The following is a 15,892-nucleotide window of genomic DNA, read 5'->3' on the forward strand; positions in this document are numbered from 1 at the left end:
AGATCCTGGGGAGTGGCCTGAGCCTGGAGGCACGGTAGAGAGGCCAGCCTTTGTCACAGCACTTCCAGGGAGCAACGAGTAGCTCGGAGCTTCCTGTCGCACACCATCCTCACTTGCAACACTTCTTTGAGGCAGGAGCAAGGACTGTCATCCCCACTTCCCACATGAGGAACCTGGCTCAGAGAGGTAACAGGGGCAAACAGCTGTGAGAGGGACGAGCCAGGACCAAACTCTGGGTTTAACTTTTGTGTGTGGGTGCCTTTTAAAAACTCTATTCCACTGCTCCTTTCAAACACCCAAAGGCAGGGAGGAGCCCAGAGGAGCTACCTCTCTTCCTGAGCCACCCTGCCCTTAGCAACCTGGGCTGGGGCCATAGATAAAGTGGACCGGAGCGTGGCCCCTTGGGGAGGGGGCAGCAAAGGGCACCTTGTGCTCAGCCACAGCCTGTCCTGGCTCCACAGCCAAGTCCCGATAAAGCTGAGAGGGTGTGAGAACCCCATGTCCTCCCCACCCGGGCTTTCCATGAATCACAAGGACAGCAGAGGGATGCAGTGACACAAAAATCACGGGGCAACAGCTCAGAAAATGGCAGTCTTTGTTACCCACCAAACCAGGGGCTCTGAACCCCAGAGTTCAAGGGTCTCTGCACACCCACCACGAGCGTGTATTTCCACACGTGTGGCTTTTTCTAGGGAATGAATCTACTCGCTGTCTTCACTAGATTTCCCAAATGGTCCATGACCAACTCAAGGTCACATACCGTCCCAGCACCAGCTGCCTGAGGGCAGCACACCTCCCTGACAAGGCTCCAGAGCCTGGCTCCATGCTCAACACAAAGTAGACATTCAGTAATAGGATGCGTGAATCAGTGGAGGCACCTATGGAAAACAGGGACTCCCGCCCAGCAAGCACTTTGTGAATGCCATCGCTCAGTGCTGAGCTGTTTATAAGCAGAACGTCTGACAGATGAGAAACTGATCTGTAGTTGAGATCAGGAGTAACCTGCCTACAGTTGCACATCAGTAAGTGGTAGAACCAGGATTCAAAGCTAAATAGCTACAGAAAGCCAGGAGGAAATGGCTAAACATTCCCATTCCTGGGTTTCCTCAGTTGCAGCCTACATGGGCAACTGCTACCAGTCCTGCACATGTTATCAGGGAGTGAGCCTGGGTATCCTACTGTATTTGTAGTCACTCCCCACCACGGCTGCCTACTGATGATGCTTGCTACTCAAGTGTGGTCAGTATAGAGGTCAGCATCAGCATTGCCTGGCAGCTGGTTAGAAATGCACATTCTTCCCTACACTCATTCAGTCCAAATCTCTGCATGTGCAGCCTAAGCTTTGACCAGCTGCCCAGGAAATTCTGATGCCAGCTCAAGTTCAAGGAGCCGAGCTCACATGCACTCTTTCAGGCACTGCATGTCCGGAGGCTCTCACCTGGGTCCATCATCCCCAAATCACCTGGTGGCATCTGGGCTTGCCATTCAAAATGAAGAGAACTTTCCCATGTTTCCCACCTCCCAACCCATCACGTCCTAGAAGAGGGACAGAAGCAACAGAAAGGTGACTTCCTCAGCAAGGCCTGCCATGAACACACTCCATCTAAAATGTAATGTCTTGTTCTTTTTAATCAGGATATCTTGTTTTTACCAAGCAAGGCATGTATCACGGTTCACGGGAGACATTTACTAGTTGGGTCCACCTGTCTGGTCTGCCCCCACCAGCCTGCAAGCTGCCGTGCCAGCTGTCACCATCCTTGCTGTCCAGCAACAGAGTCCCTAGCACCTCAGAAGAGCTCATAAGGCAGCGCTGAGCGGACCTCAGGTGGTGAGCAGAAGCCAGCTTCAACAGGGACAGATATTAACATGAAAAGAAATATTTCTCACCTACCTGAAAGGCTACTGAGTCGTTTCTGCTGTTCTGTGATAAAAAAAAAATACACAGTGTGAGATTTACAAAGACACGGTAAGACCGAGAAGTCCCACCCTAACGCATTAGGACCGCAGGATCTGTGTCCTCGCTGTCCTCGGGCTTAGATGTGAAAATACCACGTGTCCAGTGAATACAGGGGTGTTAATATGGCTCCTGTCATCTCATCCCCCTGCTCCTAGATCTTCACAGGATTCAGGGGACTGTCACTGGTTTCTGGTTGCTTACATCTTGTCTGAAGATAATCTGATCCCCAAAGGAGACCCTAACCCAACTCCACTGGTTTCAAGGGAGCAGGAGTTTATACAACCCCAGTCTTGGTACCTTTTGAGGGAAAGTAGTTATAACCATAACCACATCAGCTACTGTTCCCTGAGTGCTTGTGAAATGCCAAACACTGTTCTAAGAGCTTTCACACAGGATAATGCATTTAATCTTCACAATAGCCCTAGTGGGTAGGTCAGGATGGTGGAGACACTTTCAGCTAGGGATGCAAACTACTTAAGATGACACTGAAAACCAGAGCTGGGTCTAAAACCTGGAATCCCCTTATCTTCTACTCTAGGGTTCTGTCCAGCTCTAATCACCAGGCCCCCATTCCTTAACAGTGAGGCCTACGGGTATCTCACCCTCCGAGGTACTCGAGAGGCAGGGAGGCCAAACTCTCCTTTGGAGAGTTCTGTGTGTACGTGCTATGGCATGAGCACAAAAATGACCTCTACCTTCCATAGCCGCTAAATATAAAGCAGCCACATAGATAAAAATAGAATGCTTGCCAGCTCATGGGTACTATCATCATTCCCTTTGGCTGTGTCCCACCCTCCCTCCAGAATCAGTGTGGGCAAGAAGGAAACGGAGCAGCAGGGGAGCTCCCAGCTGGTGGAAGCAGCCCTGTCCACCTCTCACCCATGGACGAGGCTCACTGGCACTGGCTGGTCAACAGGATCCCAGCAGAGCTCGAGGCTCAGCTTTGCCAGCCACATGCCAGATGACATGACCAATCATGGAACCTCAGTTTCCTCAGTCTCTCCCTCAGTTCCCTCATCTGTTGATTCAAAGTGCTCACTGGGTCCATGCATCCGGAACTCTGGTCTCCAAGCCAAGAGGGGCAAGGTCTTCCCCAGCAGGCAAAAGCAAATTTATTCAATTTAAAACATGATGTGGTTCCTACTTCTGAGCTGTGGCATGGCCTTTCTTTCTTGGAATGACATGTGATGTTATAATACCAATTTTTTTCAGGGGTGTTATTTAGCAGAGTGAGAAATTAGCAGCCCTGGCATGGTCCCCAGACTGTTTCATGTGACAAGAGTGTGGGAACCACTGAGCTCTGGCTCTCCAGTGCGGCCCATGGACCAGCAGCACTGACACACCCTGCGAGTTGCTGAAAAATGCAGAATCTCATCCCTGCCTCAGATTGCCTGAGTCTGAATCTGCAAGTTAAGAAGACCCGCAAGACTCCAGGCACAATAAAGACCAAGAAGCTTTGCCCTGGCCGGGTAGCTCAGTTGGTCAGAGCATCATCCTGATCCACTGAGGCTGTGGTTTGATCTCTGGTCAGGGTACACACAAGAATCAATAAATGAATGCATACATAAGTGAAACAAATCAATGTCTCTCTCTCCCTCAAATCAGTCAATCAATCAATCCATACATAAGCTGAGCCAGGGGACTCATGCATCTCTTTCAGTCCCGAGAGTTTTCTGATTCGAGTCCTCCTACCAGACCTTCATAAGCAATCTGCGCTCAGACATGTGCAATGTGGACACTCAGGAGAGAGGAGCAAGGGCTGCTTTGTGCGTGGCCCTCAGAGCCAGGCCAGACACGCGGCGCCTCTCCATTTGTTTGCAGTGCAGGGAGCTGGCTGCCAGAGATGGGGTTATGATCACACTGTGTGCCCTGGGTCAGTCTGGGCAGGAAAAAAGGGAACCTTTTTTCAGGATGACTAAACTAGAATTCCAGAAGAGAAGTCAAGTTATCATTCCCTCAGGAGACTTTGCGAAGTTAAGAAATTGTTTTTACGGGAATTATCTGTGAGGCAAAGCAGAGCTGCCCGGCTGGGTCCATTCCAAAGCAAAGCCAGAAACACTTGACCTAAACCCCACTGACAATCAGGAAGCCAGGGCTGGGCCAGCAAGGCGCTTCCATTCTCCTCGACTCTTCCTGCCCCACCTCCTCGGGGGAACATATGGTTTGCTCTTTATGGGAAGCTACTTCTAACTCCAAAAAACGAATGTACTTGTATCCTTTTTTGAAGGATGTGTGATTCAGGCTGCACAATTCTAATTTTTAAACTCAAGGGCAGGGCTTGGACAAAAGAGAAAGGTAAGAGCCAAAGGCATTTGGGCAGATAAGAAGACCCCGTCTGTTCAGGGAAGAAAGAGAAAGGAGCCGTAGGTGCTCCTGGGCCCAGAGAAGTCTCACTAGGTGTCATCAGAGGGACTTGGCAGGACCGGCTGACATTATATTCAGCATTTCCCAAAAAACCAAGTTGCCTTGGGAATGAATCCCATTTTTAGAGAAACTGCTTTTCCTTCTGGGAACTAACTTGCTTCTGTTTGACTGGGTTTTTTAAAAAGATGAGTCATAAAGAAGTTCATAGAGAACCAAAGTTCCACTTTGTCCCGCATCGCGGGCACTTTCTGGGCGGAGAAAGCCGTTGCTGAGAGCAGAATGGGCTCTTACATAATTTGATGTGGGGGTTGGGATACTTTTTTATTTTTGAAGAGCACAGATTCATGGGTGAAAATTAATATGGGAGTTGCACACAGTGAAAAAAAATAAAATTACTAAAATAACTAAGATTTGAGTGGGAAGATTTTAAGTTAGAGAAATGTTCCATTCATCTGTTTTTTAAGTTGGAAGCAGGAAACAGAAAGCTCCATTTAATATGGAGAACAATTAAAAATAGACTTCAGCCCTGTCCTCATCCAAGTTAATGCAGAGAGAGAGGTGGAAGGGAGGGAAACTATGAGGTAGGCAAGCAGGAAGTCAAGAAAACGAAGATTGGGTACCGAGCTTTGCGCTCTGCACAAAATAATTAAACCTCCACTGCTCTTAGAAATTCAGATGAGGAAGCCCTTTCTACACGCAGAAACTCAGAAAGTTTGGAAACTTTACATCTGACATCGCAAAGGCCTTTGGGGAAGGGAAAGTTTATTCTTCTACTGAATTCTGAAAACAAAAAATTTGGCTTTAGGATCATCTTCTGGAATTTTAAAGCAGAAGGGTCGACATAGGCAGTTATTACCTAAAAGCACTTCTGTTTCACCTAAGATGCTCCCGCAAAAAAAGGGAAGAAGCAGCCAGAGGAACTGCAGAGAACAAACACGCAGTCCCGCTGCCAAGCCATCGGGGGTGCCGAGCGAGGGGGCAAACAGCCACTGCCGTCCCCAGAGGGTGTGCTGAAAGGCAGCTCAGCAGGGCAGCTGCTGCTGGCAAGAATGGAGCGGGTGAGTCACTAAGAAAAAGTCCAACAGCCTCTGAGAGGTACGAAAAATCGTTTTACATTTTAGAAAATATTCCATCCACTATGTTTTCTTTTTATAATTTTGGCCCTCAAACTTTTGCTTTCTCGAAAAACTCATGATGTCAAAGAACTAAATGATTCAGGACATCACTGAAAAGAGGTATTACTGGACCTAGATTTTCCAAACACAGCTCTGGTTAGGATTCTCATGATGAGGAATTAAGGGGCACTAATTTCTTCTCTCTGCCTTTTCTTTCTTTTTGGTGCTAACCTCCGAAGACACCGTGAACATCCAAGGTGTGGGACACGCAGTGTACCAGCTTACTTTTTCCGATACCTGACGTCACCCCAAGTCAGGGGTCTGTCTGCTATGATCTGCTTTGTGGGCTGTGGACTAACGTGGGGCAGATGGCCTCGGGGAAGAATAAGATTCATGAAAATTTCTGCGGAAAGGCAGAATTACGGACCCAGATGTCACGGAATGGGGAGCCAAAGGGGGAGGCGTGCCGAAGCTCCCTCACCTCGGTTGTGCTGCAAGAGCACGATCGTGGGATTGACAATTGTCGTGGAGGGGTAGGCAGAGGACGGCTTGCTGACTGGTGCGAAGGTGTGGGAGTCGGTGCCGGCCCGGGATGGGGAAACTTCATCTAGCAGGGGACTGGGATCCTGAAAAGAAAGCAAAGGTCATAACTTTCAGTACACGAAACCTAGAGTTACCGCTTTTTAAAAAGAAATTCATAGCTTTATAAGGACCTTAATTATAAAAAGAAATGTAATTAATGAGACATCATTAATTCCAGTTAGAAGCTTAATCTGGAATGCTTATTCTCCGTGTTGGTATTAGTAAGGGGAGAGAGGGGAGGTAAAGTTATCGAAAGTCTCAGCAACGTCATTCATTTTTTTCACCTGGTAACAATTGTGGATCAATCCAGTTACTGAAAAAGCAAATTCAAATCAAAGTAGAAAAAAACATGCAAGACTCATGCAATTCCAAACACGATCCCAGGATGAGAGCTGGTTTAATTGGGAAAAATCAGGAAAGTTTAGTATGCGTGTTTAAAGAAACACTAGACAATGTGAGGACAGGAAACCATAGACGTAGGAACAGAAAGCGTTAAGTGTGGGTACTCTGGGAAAGCTTTTCTTACCCACATCGCTGAACAACCTTCCTAGCACTTGCTCCTGAGACTCAGATAGTATCCTGTCCTACTGGGGTGTGCTTTTCCCTCCAATATCGAGTGACAAAGATCTCTGAAGTAAAGACTTGTGAAAATCCTGACTTTTAAAAACCTAAGCGCATCTGCCAGAAATACCAATAAAATTATTACTACATACTCACATTATAATCTGCATGATGGGAATAATGCCAGTCTTTTTAAAGATATGAAGACCTCAAAATGCAGTAAGGATATGTAGACAGTTTCCTATCATGCCTACAAATTTTGCAACACTTTTATTTTACAATTTATAGACCCTAACACCAGTATACCATTCTTGAAGGGACGGAAGAACGAGACTGCATTACTTTCCAGATAAAAGCATGGCACACAAGCGATTCACATGCCCCATCAGAGATCATCGCTCTCTAAGTACTTGCAGTACAAGAGCCATGCCTCCTTCCCCCTCCCCCACCCCCACCCTGGCACAGTAGCCTGCAGACAGCAGGTGCTCAGTAAATGCCACATGAATGGCAGGAGCCGCCTACCAGCAAAGGTGTTTCTGAACAACTTTTGTCCAAAAGAACAAAAGTTCAAGAGAATACATGCCCACCAAGAGGGTACATGAGTGTCAGGACCCAGGACAGCTCCCGACACACAGTAGGGCCGCCTTCCTAAAAAACCCTGGCAGGGTCAGTCCAGCTCTTCTGAGAGTGCCCTGATGTACAGCTGTTATGTATGAGTGGCAGCTCAGTTTAGTGAATAAAACTCTTCCCCAAGACCCCAGTATGGCACAATGTGAGCTTGTACAAAAATGTTTCATCTCAATTTTTCATTTGTAAAGTGGGAAAACAATTACACTGTCCTAATTTATTTCCAAAGTGATGTAATACAGATAAAGGTCCTTTCAGTGAAAACTCTGCCACAATGCAGCCAAGAAACACAAAAACTCAGGCACGTGGCTTTTTACAGTGTCGATACCACCTGTGATGCCTGGTGGGGGGGTCACGCAAGCATGAAGCATTTTATAAACTTTACTCTGGGGCACAAGTCATTTCTGGGACGTTACGAAAATGGTTATTGACTAAAAAACCTGGACAAATTCACATGAATTTTCTGTTTCCCTCTTACTGCCAGCTGCAGACAGAGCAGATGTCAACTTGCGGTTTGGCCACCGCGCCCAGGGGGTCTACTCTTCTCGACAATTCTCGTGCAGTTGGGGAACCCAAGCAGCTTCCTTATTCGCCTCTTACTTTGTGACCTGGGGCCAAACTACAAGTTATCAGGCCAACCAAAGCCTCCCAGGAAGTCCATACCAGGTTGATCAGTCGGGCTTGAGGAACTGAGGACATGGTCCCAACTAACCTGTCCTGGTACACCTGAGACAGACTCAACACGAGCACCGAGATCCACACAGATGATAAAGTACAGGGTGCAGACCAGAACTGCTCACAATGTACACAGCACGCTAAAAACAAGACTCGCTTGACATGCTGCTCTAGGAAAACACCTCGTGCCCAAGGGAAGAATACCTGTATTCTTCAAAACAAGGGCAGCTTCTAAATTCACCCATAAGTTGAGTTAGGGTGAGGTGAGCACATCAGGGAACAATCTAGCATTTTCCTCCAACAGGGAAGAGTTGCAACGCTGGAAGCTAGGATACCCAAGCCCTGGGCCATGTTTGGCAGGGTCCTGACCTAACTGCACTGTGCTGCATCTAGAGCTTTGAGAAGAGGTTCTAGCCCAGGATGTTGCCATGCTCAGCTCTGCATCTGAATCTCACTATAATTTATCTTAAAAGCCCCCTCCACCCCTCCAGAGTTTCCCTCAACTTTCTGCATAAACTCTGCATGAGTTTAACGAGCCACTTGAGCCCATTTTGTAGGCATACTTCTTTAGACAAAGGGATGTCAGTGAACGTTTAGTTCCATCAGCCAACTGCATGACCCTGTATCTTAAAATGTGGTCCATGGGCCCTCAGTGTTGGAATCCCCAGGATGCACATTACCAAGTGGTCTGAGTCCTAGGTCCCTCTCCAGACCACTCAATCAGAACTCTAGCAGCAAAACCTGGAGTTGACAATTTAAATGAGTTTTCCTGCCGCTCAGATGATCCCATGTACACTGAGCTTGAGAACACCACCCAGATAAATCCTGAGAGCAGGGGCTGGGCCTTGTTCAAGGCTATGCACAGAGAACTCAGAATGCCTAGGACACGGTGGGAACTCAGTGACTGTTTATTAGCCAGTTACTTGTTTTGAGGGACTCTGGCCCCCACTTGTTAGGGCAAGTCCACAGTAACATAGCTAACACTTGTTGGGTGCTGCTGCCCCTGTGCCCAGGACCATAACTGAAACTTTCATACTCTCACCCCACTGGACCCCACAGCCCTGAGTGTAGATCCATGCACCCCCTTTTTATAACTCACACTTAGTTCCTCTCAGTCTCTCGATCCCCAGGGCTCCTGAGAAGGGAACAGGCTGAGTACCTGTATTGAGCTTTTCCTTAAAGCACTTGGGCTTTTCCACCTGCACTGTGGACCTGTCCCTCAGGTTGTGGGACCTGAAGTGTCAGAGCCCTTCAACTTCAGGCCTAGTGAGGCGCTGTGTTGCCACCAAGGTGCTGGGAGCCACTACTCAGGGCCCCCAGCAACATTCTGCCTTTTGAGGAAACAGCCCTAACATTTGTACAAGGCTTTTATACCCATTTTCTCAATCACATTCAACTCTTTTTTTAACCTAGTCCCTACCACTGCTGTGTAGAAAAGGGGTTGTTTGCTTGCTAAGTCAACACAAGAGTGACTCTCTTCCTCCCCTGCTCCCTGGCAGAGAAACTGCTGTTGGCTTCTCCACGCAGTTCTTCAGCTTTCCTTAGCTCTCAGCAGTGCCTCTGCTGGCCTGTGGCGAGCAGCACCAGCAGGAGGCAAGGCCTCGGAGATGGTTTTCTCTGAGCGAAAACAAAGGTCTTTCAGGAGGACGTGCATTTGGAACAGGACAGCGAGGAGAGCCCGGGGGACACACACAGGAGGCATGCACTCTAGGGACAGCAAACACGGTTCCAGTCATCACGCAAGCACAGCGGCAGCCAACACTTCCTTCGGAACTTAGTACTTCAGTGAGAAAGGGGTTTTTACTGCCGGGAGCAGACATTCAGGAAAGCCGTGAGGAAGGGATCCCAGCGAGCTTACGGTACTTGAAACAGCTCCCGTGAGGTCAGGCTCCGAGACTCGGTGCAGGCCCTCCGGAACCGGGGGGACCAGCGGAGGTGGTGGTGAGAAGGATGGTGGTGTCTGGCTAACAAGGGGGTGGGGGCCAGGAGCGCTGGCCGGCGGGCTGTGGTGGGGCCGCCTCTGCAGATGAGGGGGAATGAAATCATCTAGAGTCGGGAAGGTCAGAGGTGAGCCAGCAGGGGCGGTGGCCGGGACTGGGGGGCCCAGTGGCCCCAGAGATGCTGGAGGTCTGGCAGTGCCTTCTTGCCCTCTGTCGGTATTAACCAGGTAGAGAGGGACAACTATAACCTCAGGCTGGGCTGGGCTGGAGGAAGTGGCATCCTGTGGGAAATAAGGGGGTCGTTACGTAAAGGGGTATGGCAGCAGGGAGAAGGAATTCCATATTTAAACAGTTGCGAGTGGACATGCAATGATGTACTCTGAGAACTATTTAATCGGTGCCCTTTCCTCAGAGTGCATGAGACAGCCGGTGCGAGCCAGTTGGCCTCCTGACTCCCTGTGACACAGAGGGAGTCCCATCCAAGTTTACTTTCCATCCATCTATTTTTGAATCCTTTTAACACTTTATGAGAGAGAAAGAGAGACAACAGGCAGGCAGGCTGTGCTTAACCCCCAAAGCCGCTTGGAGCCTGAAAGCTTGGGAGTAAATACAATTTTTTGGCACCTTTTTATAAAACATAAACACTCTATCTCTCACCGTAGTGTTAGTCGTTATATTCCGCGCACTGGCATACTTACATATTTACAGGAAAGAGAGAAGGAGAGACAGAAGAGACTGTGCTGAGATGTTTAGAGAGAAGATTTCGGGATTCAAGCTGCAGCAATATTAACGAGGAAAGGAGGGTAGGGCAGCCCAGAAAACAAACGAGCTCTCATGTGAGTTTCAAAAGAGACGGAGTAGAAGACACACAAACATTCCTAATTCCTTGCCTTGGCTGGATAACACGGCTGCAAAAGGTAAGGTTCTTTTCTCCTCCGGTTTTCGGGATCAGAGGTACCCTGGGGGCCTAGCACAGGTGGTCCCACTGCGTCTGGGAATGAAGGCCAAGTCCCCAGGGAAGGACTCTTGCCAGAGTTAACAGCATCTTTACGGGGGTCAAAGAATAGCTTGGGAGGGTGAGGAGGAGCGGAGGGTGGCTTCCCCGTGCCGGCTGTGCAGGAGACAATGCTAGGAGCCGGTGCTCGAGTGCCTGTGGCTGGGTCACGTGCAACACGAGAGAGGCTTTCCGATGCCACCGGGCAAATGTTACTGGATAAACATGGTACATATAAGCTGCTGACCTTTTTATTCCCAACTGCCTGATGACGTGGGTTAGAGCTCACATTCCCACTGTAAACTGTCCCGGCGGCTGCACGGTGGTGCTGCTGGGTTTGGGATGAAGCACTGGGGAATGCAGGACCCGGGAGTGAGGGCCCAGGGCACACCGCACCTTTGGGAGCTGATCTGGCTGCCAGGGCCACAGAGACAGGCTGCGGGGGTGCGGGGTTCTGCTGGCTGGGGGTGCTAGGTGGGATGTAAGGCTTTGGTGAGCTCCGGTAGAGCGAGTCCTTGTAGGTACTGTGGAGGGCAGGGCGCTGCCATGCAAAGCGGCCCTCTTTAGGGAGAGGCGGGCGTGGGGGAGAGAAAACCTTTAGTATTATTTTCAAGACACAATGTCAAGACAGGGAAAAAAGAGAAAGGAGGGGAGATGGAAAGGACGACCATTAGAAATAGCAGCATAACACGATTGGAAGAAAAAACAATTCTAGACATGTTTTTATGCAAATCCTCAAATTAGACTCCTCATGGAGTCTGCACTGCTCTTCTGGGTAAAGCCAAAGACGGAATCATACTCACCTGGAGAGGCAGGCCTGTGTCTCCCTCACATCCAAGGGAGGCTGAGCTCAGCCCTGGAGCGGCCACCTGCTGAGTCAATTCTGACACCAATCCTTGGCTGGCCTGCACCCTTTCAGGCCTCCTGACTGAAGACAGGTGCCCAACAGCTAAATGCCAGTGGAAGAAGCCCCAAGCTCCCAAGTTTCGACACCTCCCATCCTCAAAGATTCTTCTTTTATGCCTTTGGCTTTAAAAGCTGAAGTTCAGTAAAATACTCAAGTGTCTTTCATTCTTTTCCCTTAGGAAATGTGGAATTGGAAGAGCCTTCCTTATTTGTGCTCGCAGGAGATAGATGTCTTAACTGAGTCACTGGGTTTTAGTGCGAGATTCCATAAGCATAACGAATTAAAGCTCCCCAAGAAGAGAATGCTGAGGACTTAGAATCCCCATGTGCTCTTTTCTCGGAGGAAACAATCTGATGGAACTAATTATTAGAAGGAAGACAGGCATGAGACTAAACGCAGGTAGCCTCCACTTTTTGGTGTGCACAGAACATAGGGACCAGGCAACAAAACACTTAATGGGCCTACCAGATTGGACTGTACCCAGTTTATCATGCACGCTCTGGTCCGGTCCCCATTCCCACCCAGCTCCCTAGGAGGCACCAAGAACCCTGGAGGGAGGTGGTCAGCCCCAGGGCTCCTGGCGTGAGGCCAACGCTCTGGCCCCAGGTTCAGAGCTAGAAAGCCATTGCTCCCAGCACATTCTCTCTCCCTCAGCATGACTCCTCCTTGGATCCCAATGGGGCAGAAGGTCAGGAAATGAGGTAAATCTCCAGACTGATCCTCATTTCAATGAGAGCCATCTGTGAACCTGTGGCTCAACTGAGAATTAGATCATGAGTGAGGTTTATTTTCCTTGTGTTGTGGTTGAGTGTCTGCATCCACCAAAATTCATATGCTTAGCCCCTAACCCCAAGTAATGATTTTTAAAGGCGAGGCCTTGGGGAGGCACTTAGGGTTAGATAAGACCATGAGGGCGGAGCCCCATGATGTGGCTGGGTCACGTGCAACACGAGAGAGGCTTTCCGATGCCGCCAGAAAGGAAAGCGACCAGAGCTCTCTCTCTTTCCACCTTGTGAGCACATGGTGAGAAGGTAGCCGTCTACAACCCAGGAAGAGTCCCCTCACCAGGAACCAGGCAGGCCAGCACCTTGACCTTGGACTTCCCAGCCTCCAGAGCTATGAGAAACAAATGTCTGTTGTTTGAGCCACCCAGTCTATGGTGTTCTGTTACAGTAGTCCAAGCCAAGACACCTAGATGTTCTTCACTGGCCCCTTTCCTTAAAGAAAGCCCAGTTCTAGAAGAAAACCAGAACCGTCCACCAAATGGCATAGGCGAGATGCATTAGAGTTTGGTCACTATCTGGCAAATGGGTTGTGGCCCCAAACTGGGAGGGTATGAAGGTGTGGACCTATTTTGAGGTTGTTTTTTACTTTCTGTTTATTTTTTCATGGAGTGCAGGTAGCAAGGGGAAAAGGATGTTAGCAAGATTAAATAAGTGAGAAATAAAGAATTTTTTTGAGTCTGGATTAGAATATCAACCCAGAAACAGTAAACAACCTATCCTTAACAAACTCAAGTTTTCCAGTAACCTGGGAGGAGAAGAAGCTACCTGAGCACCAGGGTTAACCTGACGTCTATCCTTTCCTCAGGGTGCCCGTGACAGCACCAGTGGAGTGTGGCCGTAGGTACCAGCCAAAAAGACAAAACTAGTGACCCTCTTCAGTAGCAACGAGGAGCAAAGCTTCCAGATGCACTCACTTGGCTTCTGTGAACACAGGCTGGAGGTTGGGGGTGCGTATAGACTGAATGATGCTCTCTGGAAACAAAACACTTGAGCTAACACACACCAAAGGGACTGTGGGGTAAGCTGATAATGGTTATCTAGGGACGTAAGTAAAAGACAATTTTGAATTAGGCTCAGATTTACTTTTACTTTGAGCTCGAGTGTCCCCATGTGATTCCTTCTTGTCCAAAGATAGAAATCCATTTCAATTGAGTTTTTAACTTAATTTGGCTGTGGCCGTATATGGTGCCGCAGCTGCATGACATCAGGCGAGAGCCTGCCCAGGGCTTTGACCCTGCAGAGAGGACGCGTCCCCAGGGTGTTGACCACCACGCAGAGCCAAAGGCCTTCCTGTCCTGGGGCTTCTTTTGCCCTAAAGGAGGAGCTGGATAGGCACAGTCTCTTTGCATGGAGGGAGCCACTTTCTGTTTCATGTAAACATTGTAGGAGCCTCATAGTAAAGGCTACCAGCAAAATTTCATTACTCTTCTTAGAAGGTGAGACAGTGAAAACATGGGAAGAATCTGGGATGTTCCTAGTCCACACGGTTCTGGGAACTACCAATCCCCACCTCCACTAGGGACACCAACAGGATGACACTCTTGGAGAGGGCAGCCCTGGCTCCCTGTCACTGTCGGGCAGCAGGGCAGCAGGTCCAGGCTGGCAGGAGGAAAGGCAGCCTCCACCCCCAACCATGTGCCCCTCGCACTCCAACTTGGGCCTTCAGAGGAGATGCACAGTACTCAATAAACCTGCAGTAAATAAATGTGTAAAGTAATTTTTATTTACTTCACATGCTTTTAAATTAAATCATGCCTTTTGAAGAGTTGTTTAAGGAGCCAAAAGGAATTAGTGAGCTCTCCTTGAGCTAAGTCACTGACAGTGGAGGAGGATGTGCTTTTACATTTGCCTTGAATGAATCAGCACTGCCTTCTAACCTGGAACAGAGCCAGCTGCATCTACACTCGAGGTGGCTGAGAAGGAAGCCCGTCTGCCCCGGGCAGCACACTCCTACGCCGGGGAAGGTCTGAGCCAGGGAAACCGAAGGCAAGCCATTTACTGGACAGGTGACCTCCCAAGTCCCCACGTCTGATGAGACTTCAGGAGGTGCCTTCGCAGCTCCTGATTCCAACAGGGGCCCTGGGTGCACACGGCCAGGCCTGAGACAGGCGAGCCATGGTGGGGGCGGGAAGGCTTCGTGGTGCTGCTCAGCACACCAGGGAACAATTAAGTGACCAACTGTAAGCGTGGGGAGACAGGGGTCTGCAGAGAGGAAGGGGGACATTATCTCTGACCCGGCTGCACTTCAGGGGCCAGTGCAATTTTACGTCCTCAGGAACAGGAACCAGAGGATCACTGGAGAAGGAGTGTGGGAGGCAGGACGGAAATGCAGAGTTCCCGGGCTCTCGGTGAGCTCTGGGAGCACCGTGACAGAAAGGAGGCACAAGGAAGTGGGCCACATGAGGAACACATTCCTGCAACATATTTTGGGCCGCAGAGCTTCCTTTAAAAGAAAGAACTGCCTCGTCCCATGGCTGTGGCTCCTCCGTGTAAGCACTCTTCGAGGGTTGCCTGAATTAAAGCCCGGTCTGCTCCGTTCACCAAAATGGCAAAGCAGCCACGGGCCGGGGAGGACAGAAAGATCAGGAAAACAACCTGGGGGAAAGGCTGAAGCAAAATGATCCCTACTCCAAGTTGTACACCTTGGAGTTTTGGGGGGTTTTTTTGTTTTTGTTTTTTGTAAGGAGGCCTAGGTGGTTTAAGCTCCACTGTATTGTCATCCCCACAATAGCTGCCTAGGGACAAGGGACGAGGGTCTGGCCACAGCCACCCGAACTTAATCTGTAAAGACAGAGTTGCTGGAACTCTTACAGCCCTGACCACAGCAAATTAATGGAATAAACCCGAGAGTTCATGCTCCCTTTGAATATTACACTCTAAAGAGTTTTTAACAGACAAGTTCAGAACTTTTCCCCACTATTCAAAGCCAAATGATTCTCTCTTCCAGAACATTCCCAAACACACTGAAACATGGTCAAACACTGGGCCCATATTTCCAATACCCTGGTACACGCCAGCTTCACCCCGTGCCTCTGCCTCCCTCAGCCTCGCTGACTCCTGCAGAGCTTTTCCAGAGCTGGCCACCAGCGCAACTCTCAGCCCAGCCCATTACCCAGCTGAGCAAGCTGGAAGCCTGAACTGAAGCAAAAACACTTAAGAACAGGTGCCGCCCAGCAGTCCCCACCCCGCCCTGGGGCACATGCCTACCTGGGGCTTGTCGGAAGGAAGGTTGGGATGCACACTTCTGTAGCCCTTGGCAGCAAGTGAAGAGGGCTGGGCGTTTCCGTTGGCATCGGCATTGGAAGAAGGCCTCCACTCATCTGAGACGGAAAAGAGAAAACGAAAAACCCTCACTCCCAAGGAACACTCCCTGGCTCCCCTCTGG

The 15,892-nt window shown here is 49.4% G+C and overlaps 1 protein-coding gene across 50 annotated transcripts in view; it reads right to left on the reverse strand.

The window, feature by feature from the left end:
- SORBS1 (sorbin and SH3 domain containing 1) overlaps nucleotides 1-15,892 on the reverse strand; it is a 226,724-nt gene that overhangs the window by 83,409 nt on the left and 127,423 nt on the right. For 22 of the 50 annotated variants that reach the window (XM_045853881.1, XM_045853882.1, XM_045853912.1 and 19 more), the window contains 5 exons: nucleotides 15,715-15,827; nucleotides 10,712-11,410; nucleotides 9,740-10,102; nucleotides 5,918-6,062; nucleotides 1,892-1,921 (listed from right to left, as the gene is read on the reverse strand). In XM_045853881.1, coding sequence (XP_045709837.1) covers nucleotides 1,892-1,921; nucleotides 5,918-6,062; nucleotides 9,740-10,102; nucleotides 10,712-11,410; nucleotides 15,715-15,827 — 1,350 coding nt within the window. The remainder of the gene's footprint in view (nucleotides 1-1,891; nucleotides 1,922-5,917; nucleotides 6,063-9,739; nucleotides 10,103-10,711; nucleotides 11,411-15,714; nucleotides 15,828-15,892) is intronic. The other 28 variants (XM_045853928.1, XM_045853929.1, XM_045853930.1 and 25 more) reach the window with 4 other exon arrangements.

Source organism: Phyllostomus hastatus, unplaced genomic scaffold (genome assembly GCF_019186645.2).
Source record: "Phyllostomus hastatus isolate PE091 unplaced genomic scaffold, TTU_PhHast_1.1 phas_scaffold_1066, whole genome shotgun sequence".
In the NCBI taxonomy this organism is placed as follows: domain Eukaryota; kingdom Metazoa; phylum Chordata; class Mammalia; order Chiroptera; family Phyllostomidae; genus Phyllostomus; species Phyllostomus hastatus.